This window comes from Ochotona princeps, chromosome 30 (genome assembly GCF_030435755.1).
Source record: "Ochotona princeps isolate mOchPri1 chromosome 30, mOchPri1.hap1, whole genome shotgun sequence".
Taxonomy (NCBI): domain Eukaryota; kingdom Metazoa; phylum Chordata; class Mammalia; order Lagomorpha; family Ochotonidae; genus Ochotona; species Ochotona princeps.
Window position 1 is genome coordinate 14,079,574 of NC_080861.1, and position 22,001 is coordinate 14,101,574.

At 40.4% G+C, this 22,001-nt stretch overlaps 1 protein-coding gene across 8 annotated transcripts in view; it reads left to right on the forward strand.

The window, feature by feature from the left end:
* The window catches only part of RBMS3 (RNA binding motif single stranded interacting protein 3), a 1,058,437-nt gene that overhangs the window by 492,565 nt on the left and 543,871 nt on the right, over nt 1–22,001 (forward strand). For 2 of the 8 annotated variants that reach the window (XM_004588264.4, XM_004588262.4), the window contains exon 1: nt 16,126–16,369. The exons of 3 other annotated variants lie outside the window; for them this stretch is intronic. In XM_004588264.4, the coding sequence (XP_004588321.2) occupies nt 16,295–16,369 (75 nt within the window). In that variant the 5' untranslated portion in view covers nt 16,126–16,294. Of the gene's footprint in view, nt 1–16,080; nt 16,370–22,001 lie in introns of those variants that run through there. 3 more of the 8 variants (XM_058657128.1, XM_058657129.1, XM_058657130.1) reach the window with 3 other exon arrangements.

The window sequence follows — 22,001 nt, forward strand, 5'->3', positions numbered from 1 at the left end:
ACCATCGAACAGAAAGATGTCTGCCTAAGATTAAATCACACCTAAATTTGCTGTCATCAGGTTAAGCAAGAAGATGACCATGTAGGTTTCCTGTTGCCAAAATGTCCATTTATCTTATCCATCAATTCACTCCATGTATATTTGCAAAAGATATCAGATGATGTTCTAGGCTCAATGAACCACTAAAGAAATATATATATATATATATATATATATGTGTGTGTGTGTGTGTGTGTGTGTTTCTGTTGGACTTTATTGCATACTTAAGAGGACAAAAAAGAGATACATACATCTTAGATGCAACAAGCATGCAGACAGTAGGACAAAAGATGAAGAATGAAATAAAGCTGCTATGAAAAACGAGGACTTTACTCTTGAGGTTGTCTGAACAAAGATAACCTGAAGAAAAAGCAGAGCCTCTGTGGTGAGGGGCTGCTGGTCTATCACTGTTTCCAAAAGGCTGATGTGACTGTTGCACAGGGAGCCGTGGTGTTAGGTGTACACACAGCGATGAGTAGCAGGGTTGCATTTGCTGTGACTTCTTTGTTGCTCATCATACCACTTCTGACTTCCCCCATGAGTCACTTGAAAGTGGTTCGCTTTTCCACACATTCATTTCATAATAGAAATGTCTCCAAGGAGAGACAAGGCCTTAAGCTCATTATCCCTGCAATGTTAATTTTTACTTACCTTCATGGATGACCTGCACAGATTGGATACACACACACACACACACACACACACACACAGAGGCAACTGCATGGCAAATCAAGGGGGAAAGGATTTAATGGTAGTTGGCAAACAGCCTAGTAGGAAGGATAAAGTAGGTGGGAGGGAAACAAAATGAGTTTATTTAATATTGAAGGGGGTTTTTTTCTCGTTTATATCAATGAATTTTCTTTTCTTTCCTGGAGGGCTCCAGTCTTTTTCTATTATTCCTGCAGCTCCTCCGTCACATGCTCTGAGAAAGTGATCTTTCTGCCAGACTAAACAATTCATTTCCGTAATTAGTGAATGATTTGCAAAGTTTCATGTGATCAAACCTATCTAAGAAGATCTGAGAACTCTGCTGGAATAAGGAAACTTCTGGAAAAATCTTACAAATGGAAAAAGAGGATCCCTCAGATGTTGGCAGGTTAGAATAATGTAAGCAAAATTGCTGCTATTGCCTTCGAACCAGGAAGGCAAGGATCACCAGCCTGAGGGTGCTTCCCAGTGAACAGATTGATCCTGGCACCTTCTAGAAATATCTGCTTCAGGAGAGAGTTCTAGATCCAGACCAGTGAGCTCACCACTCAACTCATGTAAAGAAATGTCTATACATTCCTACGTATATATTTATATGTATATATTTTCATATGTAAAATAATTAATCACATTTGTAATAACAGTTAATGGGAACAGACTTATACTGTATCAATAGATACTCAGAAGATGCTACCATTTAGTAGTGTTTTCAAAGAAAATGCTCATAACACACAATAATACCAGGATATCGCAAAAGGTTTCTGTAAAAAAAAATGAAATTAAAAGGTAAGTTCATTTTGGTGAAAAATAGAAAATTATGCATACATTTTTCATAATGCACATTTCCATGAATTTTTAAAGACTTCTTGCATTTGGAAGAGAGAGAGAGAGAGATTCAATTATTTATATGGGAAAACCCGAAGGAAAAACTGGACTCTTTGTACTAGTTACCTTTGAGTGACAGAATCACATTAAATCAAATGTATGATATTTTTTCTTTTGTTTTTAATGCACTGTTGCATTTCAACATTTTATGGTGAAATAGTATAGCTGATGTAGTCAGGAAATGTGATTTTTTTTTTAAATAAAAGTTCAGAGAGATGACCCTAGTACTTCACAGATTTTCTCTGGGACGTTATTTTTTTTTTCATTTTCTTTTTATTCTTTTTGGGAGTTCTTTCCATGAAACTGACAGGGACAAACTGGGACTCTCATTCTCCCTTTGCCTCACTCTGGTCTCCATCTGAATGTTTCCTGGAAGTTGAATGTCTACATACCACTGCTATAAAGAAACAGCTAGGATCCTCTACAGTTCACCAGCCTGAGCATTCGGAGGACTTGCAGTGAGAGGGTCAGCTCAGGTGGGGTTACCTTCTGTGCACACTAGTTTTTAGTTCATAAAATGCATAGGTGTGAATGGCTGTGGTCTTCACAAGCCACTCCTAATTGCTAGTGCACACCTGTTGATGTTCTGTGCTCTATAAGAGTGCCAATGATGCATTCTAGGGTATAAATGTTGCCAGCCTTAAGGGCCAAGACATGGAGATACATGTCTACATATGATGCGTCCAAGACTGACGCATAGGAGAAATTAGAATGTCAGTCAACTTGAGACATACAGGGGCTTGAGGCCTCTAATCTAACAATACATAATGGCCTGCAGAGGTGAAAATTAGAATCTGGAATTTTTCACTGGATATGAGACTAGCAATGATTACTGAGTCAATAATAAAATATAATATTTACAACTAGCAAATTTAAAATTTCAGAATATAGGCAAGTTAAATATTATTCCTCCTCCCCATTTCTGGGCATAAAAAAAATGTATTACCCTTCAGCCACTCTATCTTAGACCACTCTTATGTCTCGTATATCTGCCATATGATGGACAGGGCAGAACAGGACAGGAATAGGAAAAGAGAGAAGAGGAGAGGACAAGACGGGAGAGGAATAGGACAGGACTGGAGAAGAAGAGGAGGGGAGAGGAGAGGAGGGGAGAGGAGAGGAGAGGAGAGGAGAGGAGAGGAGAAGAGGGGAGGGGAGAAGAGGGGAGGGGAGGGGAGGGGAGGGGAGGGGAGGAGAGGGGAGGGGAGGAGAGGGGAGGGGAAAGGAGAGGAGAGAAGAGAGGAGAGGAGAGGAGAGGAGGGGAGAGGAGAGGAGAGGGAAAGGAGAGGAGAGGGAAAGGAAAGGGGAGAGGAGGGGAGAGGAAGGAGAGGAAGGGAAGATATGTGATTAAACATAATATGTCGATTTTTTTATTTCCCGATTTTATTGCTTTGAGAGTCAGGTAACTAGTGATTTCCCAGTCCACTGATTCACTCTCAAATGTCTGCAACAGCTGGAGCTGGACAAGGTCAAAGTCAGAAGCCAAGTTCACCATCCAGCTTTCTCATGGACCCATCGCCTGCTATCTCCCAGAGCGCCTACTTTCAGGAAGCTAAAAACGGGAGCAGAGCTTGAACTTGAAGCCAGGCACCCAATATACGGTGCGGGAATCCCAAGAGGCATCTTAACCGCACATCAAACATCTACCCGTGTTTTTAGGTTGACAGACTGCCACTTTGGCTGTCACTGTGGAGATGCCCCAAGTTGGCAGGGCTTGGATTCCTCCTTAAACAAAGCCTGAGGCAAGATGAATGCAGATAGTTTCCTGGCAAGCGATCCTTTGAAGCAGGAATGAGGGAGGAGGGAGAGTAAAGAATGGAAAATCTAATCCTAGCATAATGGTGTATTATCAAGGTCACTCTGAAAAAGTTTGCAGAGAAAAAGCCAACACAAAATAGAAATCTGATGTTAATCAGTGGAATCTGCCTATAAAAAGTCCATAGGACTTGGCAGAATTGTCTGTCTACAGACAAGGAGTCAGGACCACCTACCCACCCTCCCTTGTCCCCTTTGCCAGGCTGCGTGCCATCTCCCTGCTCTTCTAGGCCACACTCTATGCAGAGCTATCCAGAATCTATAGAAGCCACCTTGAGGTGAATCCTGGAGCAGAATTGAACCCCATGTTACCCTTGCTTGAGTCAGGGCAGTCTGCAAATTGAATCTTGGTTTTCATAGAAATATTTCCCTAGAGCTGAGGTGAGGGGCTGTGACATAGGCCACTGAAGTTCCTGTGATGTGCAGCCCTTGAAAATAGCACGATGGAGTCAGAACTTGAAATGAATTAGGTTTGATTCTTAATGAGCACTTCTGACTGGCCTTAATGAAACCATTTCTCCCAATTCAGATATTATGAATATTTGGATAGTTTTGCTTTTCTGGTATTTACTTTTATTCATGGCACAAAAACAAAATACAACCATAAAACTACTTCCTAGGTTGGAATTTGTGTTCTGCAGAAGGAAACCTTTGCACCTGCTGCTGAAACACATCCACTTCTATGGTGGAATGCACCAGCTGTTCCCCAGTCTCCAGTGGCATGCCAGGCCGCTCAGCACTGTGGAAGACCCATCACATCCCAGGCAGAAGAAACTGGTGGGAAAATTTCAAGTCAACAGAATGCAATTACCCAATTTGAAATTAGGCCAGGGGCATATCAGGAGGCTCTTCCCATCTGTTGAGGAAAAAGATCACCAGGTATTTACTAAGGGCCAAATGGTCAGGGTCTTAACTTCAGCAAGTCATTTAAAAGGCAGACATGTAGAAAAAAAAGCCAAGAAAAAAGTGTACCTGGTATAAAAATCATATCCCTTCACAAGAAAATAAATAGCATAAAGGCCTTGAAAAACTCAGCCCTTTCCTGCTCTGGGAGTAAAGAAATGTTTATGGATGGGAGGTTAAGTATTTCAACATTGGCTACTCTTAGCAAGGACATGGTATAATGGACAATTGGTTATACTGGGACTGACAAAAAGAGATTTCCCAAACCAGGCATATTGAATCCAATACATTTATCCTTGGTCATAATGGTTAGAACCCTCCATTATGAGTTCATGCGATGGCCCTGTGTGATTTTTCTAGGGGCCTTGAAAAAAATTGTTTCTCTACCAAGAAAATAAGCACATTCTTAGGCTCTGTAGCAAAAATAAATCAGCTTGGGTTGGCCAGGTTTTCAATAGCTATTTAATGGTGATTCAGAACCGTAGGAGCTGCAGTTCCATGTAGCTAGAGGGTCCCCTGCCTGTATCCCTTACCCCTGGAAACAGCTATACTCTTCCCTGCAGAGGGTGACACTGTCATGAACCAAGAGTTGGCATGGTTTCACCATGTCCTCGTTTGGAGAGACAAAGAAGACATCTTGCACAGGTCGTTGTTTAGAACAATCCATATTATTGGGGAAATACATTGACTTTCCCTTTCCTGTCCATTTGTCTTTTTTTGTTTATTTGTTTGTTTGACTGATTACATAGATGCATCTCTGGGCTGGAGGTTTTTATGTCTTTAAAACGTAGGGCCCTAGGGTCCCCACTACCCAACACCCCAAAAGACAGTACCAGGAAGTCTTTTCTCTCTCATCCCTGCAATGGCTATTTGATGCCATGCTGCTAATCCGGAAAAGCTTTTGCTTCTGTTTCCCACTGGATATAGAGAGGAGGGCAAAGAAAAGAGTTGGTAAGAAATGTTATTCAGCATTAAAAAGAAAAAAATATATATTCCTTTGTTATGGAGTTCAGTTTGAACTCTTTGCTGGCTCGGAGGCTGCATGCTGGGGAATCTGAGAGAATGGCCAGGGCTGGAGGGGGTGAGACAAGGTTAACTGTCAAAATCAGTGCAGCTGTCCTCTGTAAGAAGGGAGAAGCCACAGCAGGCCACCTGCATGCTGGGTCTCTAACTGCCTCCCTCCATCACAATGTCACCATTCCCCTAACTCTGTGGCACTTCCATCAGGGGTGCCTGCATCTCAGTCCAGTCACAATGATTTCTCCACCACACTGTTAACGAGCCTGCCCAGGGAATCTGCTATGAACTCAGTCCAAGCAATAGCTCAGCCAAGCCGTAAACAGATCCTGTTCTCATCTCTTCCCAGGTGTCACCGTTGGTGATACTTGTTGAACTCTGACCTGAGCTTTGTCACCTTTTATTCATTAGCCACAACAGATTTCCTTCATGGATGTTTGTTTCTTCTTTGATAATTCGTGAGTCACAAAGTGTGTCTCTCACGGAGGATAAGAGACAATTACTTAAATGTTGATCCAGTGCTTCTACAAATGCTAAAATTCCTGCTTTATTCTTTAGAGGCTTCGCTGTATTAATTACCTCTTAGTTTTACTGACCCTATATAACAGGCTACCTACTGCAGATTTTTATGGGAAAGCTGGTATTCTGAAAGGAGGAAAGTTGTAGGAGCAGGAAATGAAATAGGTGCTAAGTTTTATTTCCCACTAAATTATTCTCCTCAAGGTGGGTAAAATGTGAGTGGTTAAACTGCTAAAAACGGCGATTCTACGCTACAAGAACAAATCTCCGAGTGACAATTATTTGCTTGTGTTCTTAGCATTTGCGCGTCTCAGTAAACAGTCAGTACATTTATGTTCCCCTCATTACCTTCAGTCATAAATGTCCTTAAAGAAGAACAAGTAATGATGTTTCTTGACTGCATAATGAGCACAAATATTCCAAAGACTGAGAGCCCCTGGTGAGAGGGGTGGAGCATCTGGGCTGTCAGGGCTTGAGCTGGTTTCAGGCACTGGCACATCAATCAGGTTGGCCAAAGAGCCTTGATGTAATTCCATGCATGGGGATGCCATCTCTAGAAGGTAAAGCAATCCCCATTTCGGGGGTAAATGTAGAGTTTGGGACGTCCCAGCATAGAACTGCCAGGAAACACTAGGAATCTTACCAATGCGTGACTCAAGTCAACTTCATGCTGCTCATGTCAACTTTCCCAGACATCCCACGGCGTCAGCCAGTGTCCCTCTGAGGCCACGATAATGCTTGCTCCTCCCAGTTTGTTAACAAGTACATTGCACAGTGGAGTACCTGAGTCTGTAAGTGGCCTTCTATAGCTAAGCACAGCCTGCATTTTAGACTTGAAGTAAGTGGAGGACCAGCTAGAGGATGAATTTCTCCAGGGTCAGTCACCCCAGGCAAGATGTTGGGACGTCCCGACTTTGGGGTTGATATTCATATATCTCCATGGGGTCAGTTAGGTGGGGCAGCAGCGCAGGTAAGAAAGGAATAAATAAAAGAGTGAGTCAAGAGAACAAGGAAAACAACGTTGAAGGATTTTCCCTTTGTAGTTGATGTGTGTTTAATTATTTTTTGTATAGTAATCAGAAAACAGACAAATGCCACACTCGTAAAAGTGCATGCATGAGAAGGAATGGAATTATGAAAATCATGTATTTCCTAGATCAGCACATTTTTAGCTATCTGTGAAAAGGGCTGTTTTTTTTTCCTAACTGACTGTAGTGGATATTCTTATATGATGCAATTAAATTACTAGAAAAATGAGAATTAAAAACAATACACTTCCAAAACAGTACAGATTTTATCACTAAGACTCAAAGAATAAAATTCTTGAGATAAATTGTAAGCGATTCATTATTATTGTCCATTGCACTGTCTAGTCTTGGACATGCCACAGTGTGTTATTCAGCATTCATTGTATCACACTTCTTTTCTCTCCTGCTAGAAGAGAACAGAGCAGCAGCTTACATCTATCTTAAAAGTAGAACTCCTGGGATACCACTCAGGCATACATCAGAAAAACAACTTCCGTTTGAATTTCATCAGGGAGAGTTCATTTGGGGACACTTTTGATTTATCTGCATGGTGAAAGCAATAATTTAAAATCTGAACGGTGGCTAGTTGCCATTCAGTCTGGATTCTTCACCAAATCTTTTGTCTACTCTGTAAGGTCTGTAAACTGGCTCCATGCATCAGTTAGGGATAAGATTTTTAAGATTAAGAAACACAAAAATGGAACTCCCAGTTACAGTTGACTCTTAATCCATGAAGGATTTTTGTAAGTTCAAATATTTTATGGAAACTGTCTCGCCCAAAGAGATTAAAAATTTGGTAATTATTTTCCAAAATTCAAATTTAACTAAGAATCTTGTGTTTTAATCCCATTATTTTAATTAATAACGTTTGACCTGGGCTCATGCTACTCTAGAATTTTCTAGGGAGAAGAATCAATCCAGCCAAATAAAACCTAGTCATACCTACCCAGCTCTCCTCTCTATTGGCAGCTACTAGGGGCATCACTGAATCGTGACGACTATCCCTTTAGAAAAATTGGTTTCCCTATAGCAAAGCAACCACTCATTTTCTACTACTTCTCAGCTTCCAGAAGTTTGCTTTCCAATGCACTGGTGTATTGACAAACCAAATCATGGCAGGGAGTATGTCTGTGAAGAGCACCATTAAAATCTTCCAGCCACATTAGGACAGTATTGGCTCAATGGGCTGCACGTGTTAGAATTCTTTTTTCTCTCATTCTCTCTCTTTTTGAGGATTTATCTTCTGCTTATTTGAAAGGCAGAGTTGCATTCCAGGAGAGAAGACACACACAGAGCTTCTATCTGATGGTTCATTCCTCAAATGGCTACAACAGCCAGTGCTGTGCCTTGCTGAAGCCAGGAGTGCAGAGCCTTGTCTGGGTTTCCCATGGGGGTATCCTAGCATTTGTGCCATCTTTCACTGCTTTGTCTGATCATTTAGCAGGGAGCTGGATCACAGGTGGTGCAGGTGAGACCCTAACTGGTGCCGTAAGGAATGCCTGGCATCACAGGCAGTGGATTAATGTGTTATGCCACAATGACAGGATTCTTTCTATGGGAATATATAGGGAAGAGACATAGTAGTACATTGAAAAAAGATCTCTATAGCTACAAATATCCCAAACGTGCTGTCACAAATGTGTCAGTCTGTTTAAAAATCAACAGCATAAAGTACCAGGAAATGGGCCCGGCGGCGTGGTCTAGCGGCTAAAGTCCTCGCCTTGAAAGCCCCGGGATCCCATATGGGCGCCGGTTCTAATCCCGGCAGCTCCACTTCCCATCCAGCTCCCTGCTTGTGGCCTGGGAAAGCAGTCGAGGACGGCCCAATGCTTTGGGACACTGCACCCGCGTGGGAGACCCGGAAGAGGTTCCAGGTTCCCGGCATCGGATCGGCGCGCATCGGCCCGTTGCGGCTCACTTGGGGAGTGAATCATCGGATGGAAGATCTTCCTCTCTGTCTCTCCTCCTCTGTGTATATCTGGCTGTAATAAAATGAATAAATCTTTAAAAAAAAAAAAAAAAAAAAAAAAAAAAGTACCAGGAAATGTAGAAGACTGAAATGGATGACATTAAAAAATGAGACCTTAGATAATTATAGAGGTTTGTTCCAGTCCTTTCAAAGTAATTCGCTTTGCCATTGGTAATTACTACTGCTTCATTACATGCAGATACTTGGTTTTAGTTTGCAAAGAAGTTTCATGTTATTTTGATATAGAATGAATTATCCTAAACTTTGAAGAATAATATAGCATTTTTAAAATGTAATATGTGAGTAAAATAGAAAAAACATTGTTACAATACAAAATTTGTTATTGTTATCCACAGATTTTTTAAAAATTCCCATCAGCTAATACTAACGTTATACTTCAGAGTATTTTTCTCTAAAAATATCTTTTATGATAGCACTTATTTTAAATAATACAGTTTAAGACAAATTAGAAAGTGTCAACATCCATTTTAAAAAGTCAGCAGTTACCTAGCCAAGAGGTACAAGAGAAAAAAAAAACTATTTTTATTTGAAGAATTTAAATAATGTAGGTATAGATATTGATTACTTGTATGCATCTTTCTTTTTAGATACATACTCTGTTTTTATTTAGAAGTCAATAAATGAATGAGAGAGTGATTTCAAAGAATTAGCTCATAAGGTTATTGTGGGGACTCATGAATGGAACTAGCAGGGTGCGTAGCCAGAAGGCAACACAGACACCCAGTTTTGAATCCTAAAGTACTCTTGAGGAAAAAAAAATCCTTCCATTGTAGAGGCCTTTAGCCCCAAGACTGCCAACCGATTGGTGAGTAGAGCATTTAAGATCTTCATCCAGTGAAGCCAAGGAAGAAGCCTGGATTTGTGCCTTGTATAGGCATGATTCAGACTATCCCTTCTACCATACTGTAAGTGTATGAATTTGCCCCAGGGGTTGAATTTCACTTTCTATTTTCTCAGCTATAAAGTGCATAACAACCACCTGATTGCCAGGTGCTTGTGAGTTTCAACTGTGGAATCATTTATTGGTTTCCCATGGAGTATGGGCATCATCAGCTCAGCCCATTACCATACACTGGGTGGGTTTCATAACTACCACTAGGTTCAGAGTCCTGAAGTCTGAAAAGTTTCAGGTTAAGATGGCAGCAGAGCTGATGTCTGGGACCGGTGTGCTTTGTGCATTGCCAGGCACTATCTTCTCATTAGGTCCCCGTATATCTCATATCTTTTCTTGCCACAGCATTAATCTTATTCACAAGGATTCCTTCTGCATGACCTAACTCTGTCCTAGCAAAAGCCCCAGTTCTCATACCATCACGTTCAGCGTTAGTATTTCTTCACGTGAAGTTTGAAGGAACACAAATATTCAGTGTATCTGATTCATCTACCTGCTTTCTTAGCTAGTCCGCCACAGTGATCTTGCCCAGTAAATGTTCTGGGTCACTTGTTCCCTCTTCTGAATTCTCAGTACTTTAGACATTCTCTCAGAAAACTGAACATTCTTTGCTTACCTTTTTGTAACATCCTTTCTCCCACTGCCCATTATTTCACCAAATAGCGTACTTTAATGACTACTAGTAGAAATATGTGTGTTGGCATGATTCAGACATTTTTAACAAATATTTTACAAGTATGAAATTCTTAGTCTTGTGCCACACGTTTGGAAAGAGCATGTATATAGTAGATCATTTTCTTGCCCTGTAGAGCTTAGATTTTTATGTAAGAGAAAGATAAATCTAAATTCAAACCACATGGTCAACCTGTTAGGGGAGGCTAGGATATTCTGTTATTCTGATCTTCCTTCTGCTGCCTGACTCCCCAAGCGGCTGCAATGGCTACAGCTGAGCCAACCCAAAGCCAGGAGCCAGGAACTTCTTCCGGGTCTCTCACGTGGGTACAGAGTCCCAAGGCTTTGGGCCGTCCTCAACTGCTTTCCCAGGCCACAAGCAGGGAGCTGGATAAGAAGCAGTGCCAGTGGGCACGAACTGGTGCCCAGATAGGATCCTGGCGCATGCAAAGCGAGGACTGTAGCCATTAGGCTGTTGCACTGGGCTCAAATGTGAATCTTCAAAGCCCTGATGGTAAAGGAGAACTAAGTGTGTCTGCCAGAAGTAGTAAGTGCTGTGAAAAATACAGAGTACACAAAGATGGTGTATGTTATTTAAGTAGATCTCAGCTTATGACTGTATTTCAGAAACACTTACGTACATTTAAGGAAAACAATTCAATAACTGCTACTGCAACTGTTACTTAGATATAAAAAAATCAAATTCATTCAGGAATGGCTGAATTTTTTTGAAAGAGAAGAATTGTTAAGCTTCTTTGAGGACAAGAGTGATAAGATTTATATTAATCTCAATTACTTAGACACACAGTAGGTCCTCAATAAAACCTTTTTGAAAAAATAGTGTCCGTTGTTTCCAAATCTTTATTTCCTATTAAATCGTTTCAAATTTATATTCTTTGTATTCTGATTTTGTAGTAAGGCTGGAAATTCTGCTCTGAGGCCGATTCTTAATGTCCTTAATTTTTTTTTTTACATTCAATTTGGACTACACATACTTGAATCTCTTGCTGTATTTTTCTTGTCGTTTGTCTTGGGTGTTTTCCTGAACAATTAGTAAATACGCAGAAGGATTAAAGGAAATAATAATATTGCTTTCTTGTTGGAATTTGCAACCTGTCATCTTGTCTTTTTTTTTTAACTAACTTTATGTTTAGCATTCCTTTGACAACTGCTGTATTAAAAGGGGATTTCATAAATTAGAATGAGGAAGGCAAAAATGTCAAGTTAAAAAATGTATTCAAGGTGAGAATGTTCTTGAAGATCAAATAGCATACCTGCTTTGGAGATAATACCATTACAGATTTTCCTTACATCTTCATTGTTCGTTTCATTTACTTTTTATCAGTTCTTTATCACTTAAAAAAAAATACTGCAGAAGAGGACCCAGCTGTTCTCTGTGTAGATAGGTTAAGTGCCAAGCAGAAGAAAGTCTTCTACCAACCCATTAGCATCTTCATTTCTCTCCCATCACTTCCACAACTCTCCAGAAGCATGTCTAAAAGCACTGTCTCAATCCTAAATGAGTGTATCTTCTCTCTCTGGTCTAGGAGTTACATCAATCTGTGAGCATCCATGCCCTTTGATGCTGTTTGCTGCTCTTCGATTTGTAGGAAGTTTGTTGGTTAGTTGGCAAATGGGACACAGCTGGCTTCTGATTTAGACACTGCCTTAAACCAGTTACCTCCTACCTTAACTTGATCATTTAAATGGAAAGTGCTACTGCTCCAGCAGAGCAGAAATGATATAAAAACTATTTCTGACATGACTGTCTTGCCTCCTGAATTGCCATGGCTACTGGTATCTCTGAGGGGTGGAAAAAAAATAAAAACTAAAAATAAAAACACAGGTTTTACAATCCTCATGAGCAGTAAACCCACTTTGCATTACTTAAGAAAAGCTTTAAATGTGCAATGAGTGTTCTTAGGCTAATGACAATTGATGCCCGGAACATACAATAATACAATGAAATAGAATAGCGTTGTGCAAAGTGGCAATTTGTGCAGAAATTGCTGATAGCATCAACACATGCTGGGAACTTTGCATATAAGTGGGCTGTAGTGTTGACTGAGGAGTTATTTATTTGGCCTTTCATTTGTAAATAAGGCAGTGTCCTGTTCCCTTAGAGGAGGATCCAGCCCAGTTATTAATAAAAGCCTCCTGGTATCTGTTGTCCACAGTGACAGAAATCACAAAAGCAGTATATAATCTGACTGTTACAGGTCTGAGAATTTGGAGGAACATTTATAGGTCGTTTAGCTTTGCAGCATTCTACAGTTGGAGATGTCTGATCCAGCATCAAAACGCTGGGTTTGAATTATTATTGTGCTAATCCTAACTGCAATTTTTTTGCCCCTCACTCCCTGGCACATCTTAAACATTGTCCAGACACCTCTCCACTGTGGCCTCACATTCTCTGTCACCTGTGATTGGGACACTTTGTGTCCCAAGGCAGACAGACAGGCATGCATTTGGGTATGTCCAATGTATGACAAAGGATTCTAAAGGCTTCATGGTTTATTCTCATCATAATGTAGGAAGTGGATAGTGACATTTGACTGATGAACAAATCAAGGCAAGTGGTTGTAGCAAAGGCGGTATTGAAATGCAGCAGGTTGGGTTGAAGGTCAAGGCTAAAACACTGAGTATTCTCATGGCACACTCTACCCAGGCTTGGTTCACTCCGCATGATCATGGCTCACGTTTCTGCTATAGAGAAAATTTGCCAAGCCATCCTATTGAAAGTAGGTCTGTGACTGTTTCTATCATGTTGTTTTCTATTCCTTTGCAGTCTTAAATATCTTCTGCTCTTACATTGTGTATTTGTTTTTCTTCTGCTGATCTCTTCCACTGGGATGCACTCCGGGAGTAGCTCTGACTCGGATCTCTCTAGATCCCCTGTATCCAGATCAGCTTATCACCTGTGGCAAGGACTGTAACTGTAACATTTCTAAAAGAGGAAATAAGTTGGGTTAATTTTTTGGATAACCTTTAAATTATTTTCTTTTTCCAATGTTTTTTGAGTTTCTGTCTGTCTCAGGTGCTATGCTAGTTTGTGGAAACACTGAAAGTGAACCAGAATGGTGTAATCTCGCCTCCCAGAATGAAACATACCATGGAAGAAATAAACAACAAACCGATGAAAACATCAGGACAGGCCTTCTCTTGGGGTGAATATCAACTACATTCAGGCCAGAAGCAGGGAACTGGATGGGATTAGAACCAGCGCCCATATGGGATCCCGGCTCGTGCAATGTGAGGACTTCAGCAGCTAGGCTACCTCACTGGCCCTGCTACAGGACTTTATAACTGGTCCATGGAATTGAAAACGTTGATGTCTGAGCCACGTGGTGCCACTGAAGGAATTTCCAATCAAGATAAAGTGTGGTTTAGAGTCTGATTTGCTTAACTGCCTTCAGACAAGTAATTTGCCAGTTTTTCCATTGTGCAGAGGGGATAACTGAGGCTTGGAACTGCACAATGAAAACATTTGCAGGGTTAAATAGAGTTTTTTCAATTGTAGTGTTGTCAGGCTATGAACACTGTCCTTCTCACCGTTCTTCCTTTCTTCCTCGTAATTGTTATTCTTGTCAAAATAAGACATGGGCCTGACCCAATGGCTCCATCACTATTCACCTTGCAAACACTGAGATCCTATATGGGTGCTGGTTTTGTATCTCCACTGCTCCACTTCTAATTCAGCTCCCTGCTTGTGGCCTAGGAAAGTAACAGAGGATGGCCCAAAGCTTTGAACTCCCTGCACCTACACAGATGACTGAAAAAAACTTGGCTTTAGATCAGCTCAGCTCTGGCTCTTCCTGCCATTTTGGAAGTGAACTAGCAGGTGGAAGATTTTTCTCTGTCTCTCCTCTCTGTATATCTGATCTGCCTTTCTACTAAATTTAAAATACATCCCTTTTTTAAAAAAATTGAGACCTCTAACTGTGCACCATCCTTATGTTTCTCGAAGGAACGTGCTTGCATTTGCACATCCCTAGAGATGGCATGGCTTGTGGATGGAGGACTACCATCTGTGCACCGGGTTCTGATCTTCTTTTCCTTCTGACTTGAAAGCTGGATGTGTACCAGGGACCTTTTATCTGAAAAGGCAACTCCATGTTTGGGAGAACAGAGCTGACTTGACGAAGTTGAGAGGAGCACAGAATTGGTCTGCCCCCACTGTGGGCATGCGTGATCACTTGCAGCAAAACACAGCTGGCACAGCTAATTTTAGCCTTGCCCGCCTTGAAAAGGAATCCTTTAAGGAAATATATTTTTTCTCTGGAACAATTTATATTATAATGTAGCAGCTGATCGACGAGGCAGAATATTATTATTGGTGGAGGAAAAACTCTGCCAAGCAATTAAGATTTTTGTTCTTTTTTGAGATCATACAAGTGAAGCTTTGAAAGCACTCATGAATCATAATAGTTAAAAAAGAGAAACAAATGGGAGAAACACTGATTTTACTTATAACGAATCAAATCTAAGGGATCACTTGTTTTGGGTTTTCTAAACTGGACAGGGGGATGTGACTTATTTGTTCTGATACACCAAGCTATTAAATCCAATCCAATGATGGCTTGTTAATTGTCCTAGAATTCCTGAAATATTTTATGTAGTCCTGGGAGTAAAAGGTTAGTTTCTCCACCAGATTTGGATCTATCTGGTCTTAGTAAGTTAACAAGTTTTGAAAGCGCCGGGACATACTTTTCTTTCCCCACTTAACCAGCCAGGTTGGTTCCTCTGCCTTCATTGTTTTTCCGCCGTTATGCTGATCCCTTCTCTTTTTGTCCTTGCTCCTCGTGTAGCAGTGTGGCACTCCTTGGAACTTGGAAAATAGGGTCTTTGGAGGGAAGGAGGACAGAGAATCCAGCGTCTGCATTGGAGTTCTCCAGGTTGAGTTCCAGCGGCAGCAGCTTTGCTGCAAAAATCGCTTTGCTATTCAAGATAGCCAGCAGAGGGAATCGCAACTTTGCTTGCAGCAGGGGTTGAAGCAGCCTTTTTTTTTTTCTTGGAGGAAATACTGCAGCCTTCTGGTCTGTGTACGCTGCTCCCTGGAGAGACTTTCTTGTTCCACCCACCGGCTGGAAGGAGGGGAACTGAATGAAAGGACAGGACAAGCCCCGAACACCATGTCACTCTGGGAGGGAGACAGCAGCAACTAAGCTGTGCAAGGGTTTTTTTTGTTTTGTTTTGTTTTGGTTTGGTTTTTTTGTTTTTATTTTCTTTTTTCTCTTTCTTTTTCTTCTTTTTTTTTTCTAATATCTTTTATCCACCCCCCTCTCTTTTCCTTCTTTCTCTTTCTTGGTTTTGTTTTCTTTTTGTTTAAGCTGGGAAAAGAGACGAATAAGAGGCAGGAAGTAGATCTTCAAGGATTCAGAGTTGTGCTAAAAGGACTTTGATTTTTTTTTTTTCCTCTTACAAACGCTGGTAATTGACATCACTACAGCTCTGTTAGAGCCTCATCCCAAGTGAAGCCCGGCAGCTGGGAGAAGCCTTGCAAGATCCGAAAGGCTGTGTGTGCGGATTTTTTTTTGTTTTTCCTACCAATTCCACTCCCTACCTTTTCTTTGTGTGTTTTTATTATTATTCTTAATTTGAGGGGGGTGTGGTTTTTTTGTTGTTGTTGCTGGTTTTTTTTTTTTTTTTTTTTTTTTTTTTTTTTTTCAAATTCTTGCTGTGTCGGAATTAGCGAGTGGTGGAGTCGCTGGAGCTCACCAGTCACCGGGACTGTCAGGAATAGTGGTTTAAGAGGAAGCTCGCTCGGCCTGGGGCACTCTACCTTGTCATCCAGTTCCCTGCCTCGGAGATAAAGATTCCAGCTACATGGGCAAACGCTTGGATCAGCCACAAATGTACCCCCAGTACACGTACTACTACCCTCATTATCTCCAAACCAAGGTACGGCTCGACCAGGTTCTGGCAGTCACTGTGTGTGTCCTATACTTGGGTTGGGAAGCTGACAGGCAAGACAGAGGATTCTGTGTCCCCCACCCCCAACCTTCTGGCCTCTTCCTGCTCTTTTGAAATTAGTGACATGCCAACGGAGTTAATGAGGCAGAGGGAGATAAGAGAAGAAAGCAGCGGACCTGGAATCGCAGGGCTCTCATTTTATACGGCGAGATCATAGTTTCGCTGGAGTTCCTTTGTTGTTATTTGGCAGTGTTCGTGAGATCCATAAAGTCCTTTGCAGACGGGCGGGTTTTATTTTAGCAGGGAGCTCACCACAGTGATAATCGGGAGCAGGAATATAATTCTGGGGCTTTTCTGGTGATCTGCTCTTTGTTTGCGGCTCTGGAAATGTTTTTCCCACTGGATGGGACGTACCAGGGTGGGGGCACCGCAAACTTTTTAATCGCTGAGTTCAAGAATGCAGAAGGGATGTGGGGCGATGTAGGTTACCCACTAGTCTCCTGGAGAGTTGTTTGGGTGTCTTTTCAGTTTGCCTTGGATGTTTGATTTTATATTGAGGATGGACAGGACGCCAGAGGACTTGAATTGGAAGCTTTACAATAGAGGCTCTTGACTTTTATGAGCTCTATTCGTTTGTGTTTGTTGCCTTTGGGAGGCCTGGATCTGAAAAAAAGAATGCGATGTAACTGATAATATTTGGACTTGAATTGGTTAAATACTTTCGGCTTTCTGTGTGTGTGTGTTCAAGAGATCATTAAGGGCTCCGGAGGCCAGCCCACGTAACTAAGCAGTGGGCAGTGCTCACCCTGACCTTTATCCTTCTGTTAAGACACCAGAGACGCACAGGTGTGGAACCACTACTCCAATTTGTCAAATAAATTGGACTTGATTTTGGGTAAAAAAAAAAATATATATATATATATTATATATATATATACATATATATATATATATATATATACATATATATATATATATATATACACACACACACACACACACACATGCCTACATATGTAGGGTTAATTGCCTTGAGTGTCTGGATGGGAGTGTATATATATACATATATATGTGTAGGGTTAATTGCCTTGAGTGCCTGGATGGGAGTATATTGTGTGAGCCTGACCCCAACATTGTCAGGAGTGAATGAGCTGCTGTGCTAGAGGTCTGTGCTGTCAACAGGACCACTGATGTGATTAGGGTTTGGTCATTCATGCTGTAGTAGTCTACTACGTGTTCTGTCTCTTCATACAATACCTACTTGTGGACCAGACTGGGTTACAGACTTGTAGCATTGTATTAATGATCCTTGTGTTCCATGGTCCTCCCTGCCGCTCCAAGGTCGATTCATATTGCTTATTGCCTTTGAGAGCATTTAGTTTGTGCTGCTGGTGTTTCAATAGACCAACCTTCTTGCTCAGTGCCTTGAGTTTAACTCTTCGGAGGGTAGGGAATGCTTTTCGTCATTCTTTAAGTAAATGACCATGCAAGGATATATTCAAAAGGGGGCAATTTACAGTTATTTCTCATCCTCCAAAGAAACAAAATTAATCACCTCAAGGGTTACAAGGAAAATATTGAACATTCCATCCCGTTTACTCATTTGACTAAAATTTTCCAAATGTTTCCAAAATCATGCTTGTATTTTTGGTGCTTATTTTCTACTATGATGTCTACTCAGAAAAGAAATTTCAGGTTGAAATGAATGAAATCATTGTTTTTTTTGCTTGAGATTACTAGCAGGAAATTATGAATGCTGGGCATATTCTATCAAAGGCGTGGGGTACTGGATGGGCTGCACTGGTAGAAGATGTGTGTGTGTGTGTGTGTGTGTGTGTGTGTGTGTGTGTGTGAAGTTAACAGCAGGGTGGTGACTATCAAAGAAGAGAGACTGAAAAACATAAAGGGAGCCTAAAAAAAAAAAACAAAACCTGTTTTTGGATCTGATGTAGTTTAGTGCTGCGTAGACTACTGGCATCTGGATCTTGTTAATTTTAAGTTAAGCAAAGCCATCGACTTCTAGAATATTTGCAAAGAAGTCCGATTCCTTAAGCATCCTGAACTGATAGGTTACCAGATTAAGGTAGCAGGGATTGTAAGACACACTACCCTGGCTATAAGGATAGCTCATATTGATTAACATGTTGTAAAATTTCAACAATGTTGTAAAGTTGCTGAATATACTTACGGTAACTATAAAATCTCAGTCAGTAATAACGTTTCCATAGGCTGAAGTTGTGAAACTTGCCCTGTTTTGAAAGGTGGGTATAGAGGAAGTTAGAGAGAGGGTCATGATGTACGCATTTGTTAAAACATTGCTGTTCTCACACAGGTTACATACTATGCTACAAAGTGGTGTCAGTCCCTGGTCTAACAGGAAATCAACCCGGTGGTTTCCGCTATTATCACCTTTTGCCCCATCTACATTTATATCTCCAAATATAATCTTAAAGGAAGTGCATGCTGCTTATATTTATTTGCTTAAGACTGGGTGGAATTCAAAAAATTCACTGTTTCAGGCTTGGCTTGTAGTTCTAATGCAAGTTTAAAATCATAGCTATTTAAAATGATGCAAATACATAAAGAATTCTTAGGGTTGATAAAATACAGAATTTTATGCTTGATCAAAATCATACTCTAGTGATATCATGCCTAAAATTGTCTAAATTGGAATGTTTTGCTTTGTTTCCCAATCTACAAGAACAACTTGGAAACATAAGTTTTAGAGGACAAATCTTCTTGGGATTTTAGAGAATCAATTTTATTTTATTTTTTTTTTATTCCATTCAGAAACTGTAAGAATGTGGAACCTTTTCCTTAAATATGTGTCATGTTGCTATTTTCCTATGATTAAACAAAATGAAAAAGGGCTTTCAAAAATAAAAGTACATGATCTCCCTTCTCCCCAGTGTGTGAAAAACTCTTTGAGCAAACTTGTGTTACCTCCCTGTGTTCTTTCTACTCTTGTTATTCCCCCTGGCATTGGATCTGCTCTCTCAACTTTGTTTCCTTAACAAAAAACAAACAAAAAAAAAGTAGACATGAGATGCTTATTCTGGATTTCTTTTAATACTTTTTCAAATGCTTAGAATGTTTTATCAGAGAAAAATGTACATGTAAGTTAAGATTAAGATCCAGTGACGGACTTGGACCTGTCATTTGTAACTACTATTACTATTGCTCACTTTTTCACAACTCCTAACTTTAAAAGATGATATTTGTTCTCATTTTGATCAATTTTTCCCTCCCTGAAGAAGCCATCTCAAGAAGGACTAATAGAGAGGTTCATGACATACTAAAAAATTTAAGCAATCTATATGTGTAATTTTGTTTTTTTTAAGAAGCTTATCAAAGCAAATTTGCTGTTTGAAAGACCGCACAGAATAATCATTGTATTTTAGAAAAGGAAGTCCAAGAAATGGTTCATTAGTTTAATAATAAAATGTAAAAATGGTGTTTGGTTAGTAGTCATCACCTAATATTTTTTCAGGAATTTTGTTGCAGCCTTTTCAAAAACAAAACAAAACCAAAAATAATAAAATAAAAACCTGTTGGATTACGAGATTCAAGGTGAACTCCATTCTGAGTTTCTGGTATTCTTGGTGGACCTTTTTGGAAAAATGAATTGACAAAGTCTGAACATGGCCAAAGCCCTGTGAAGTGATACTTTGCTGTTGAGAAATTTATTTTTCTCTCAAATGTGATGTTTGAAAAACTGTAGTCATCATCATAAAACTTACAAAAAAATAATCACACACATCAAGTTTCTGCTTCCTTTCCACATGCTTAATAGCTCGATGTGTTTCTACCAATATGTGCCCAGTTTCTAATCACGTTTCTGTGACATCAGTGTGCTGGGCTTCCTCCCTTGGCCTTCTGATTCCCACAAGGTCTTGTAAAAAAGGGCTTCAGAGCAGAGAGCATCTCAGAGTGCTCCTGGCAGGTGGTCCTCAGGGGGCGTTCCAAGCCTAATGTGAAGAAGAGGGCAGGTTGAAGGAGTTGCTCAAGTGTGCACTGATCTCAGACACAATTGTCACCCATCTGTAGCCTGGAATGCCCACACAGTTCCCTAGGGCGAGCTGCAGCCCTGGGTTGTGTCTGAGAAAGAGCAAAGCCTGGCAAAACACAAGAAGTGAGTAGGCAGAGCAAAGAGGAGATTCCTAAAGCTGTGAACGTGGGACGGCCCCAAGAGCAAAACAAAGCAAGCCTTGCACACGCTCCTTACACATGAAAATGTAGACAGTCTGGTGGAAGGCGGAATGAGTCTAGAGTTTCCGTAGTACTTCCTGCCTCAGATTTGCATCGATAGCCAGGGTTGGTAACTTGCCAGTTGTTTTAAAACAGCCTTGAAAACTCCTGAGTTCTGTTTTCCTTTGAAACACACACAACTGGTTCTCACACAAAGTTTTTAGGTACAACTCCAAATATTTTCTTTTACTTCAGGGGGAGTGAATAGGAGAACCTGAAATGAAAATATGCCGTGTTTGTTCCATTTTTGAAGGTATAGAATGTTAATTGGTTGTAAATAAAAGTAAAATGAAAACAAGGAAGGACCCTTCCGTGTTAGTTTTTCTTGCTGCCACCAAATTATTAATGTGAGGGCACATAGTTTCAAAGCATATTTTGCTGCCTTTTCTAGTATGTAGGTATTGCTTGCAAACACTATATTTGGCACCTATTTGAAAACAAGAGAAGTCCAGAATGCTCATCTTTGTTGTCCAAAAAAAAAAAAAAAAAAAGCCCAAACTTAAGGAGTAATCTACATATCTTAACAACATTGTCCCAACACATTTCCTTTCATTTTCTCCATACTTAAAAAAAAAAGTAACAGGATTATAAAAGCAAGTTATTTCTATGAAATAATAAAATTTGAAGGCTGGGAGTAGGGTCAATTTGCTGGGGGAAGCGAGTACACCAAAAAAATGGAGAAGGGAAGATGCGAGGTCATGTCAGGACTTTTTTGTTTCAGAAATTCTGGAAGGCTTCATTTTTGCACTGATGTGATTTTACACAATCCTGTTTGCCATTATCAATCTTTTTTTTGGCCGTGATGCGGCTCTGTCACAGTTACAGCTATGCCAAATTTGGAGAGAACCGGTCCTGTCTGTTAAAACTAATTTTTTTTTTTTTTGGTGTCAAACTTTGAATTCAGTTTAAATGGTTGAAGTTTATTCAAAATTGGCTTCAAGTACTACATTAAAATTGCTTTGTAACAGTCCCCTAAGCCACAGCTGTGTGTGATTAAATACCGTATTATCAAAAGCATGTGAGAATAGACGTTTTTAGACTATAGCTTTTGCACAGCAAGAGTGCGAAGGGAGCTGCAGGAACACTCAATAGCATGAACGTGTCTCCGGGTTGTTCTGTGCGTGTTGAGGCCATGTGCTGCTATTTTTTTTGCAGTAGTGGGAAAATGTTGCAGTATTTTGGATGTGTTTAAAAAAAAACATGCTTTCTGAAAATGGAAACAGACCTATTGCAGTTTTTAAAAGAACAGCATGGAGTGGGTCATGGTATTTAATGAGAAAGCGTAGAGGTCCTTAATGGATCAGAAAGTCATGCGAACAGAAAAAAGGCTGTCTCCAGGAGGAGCACGTGTTCCCAAGGCAAAGTGGATTTC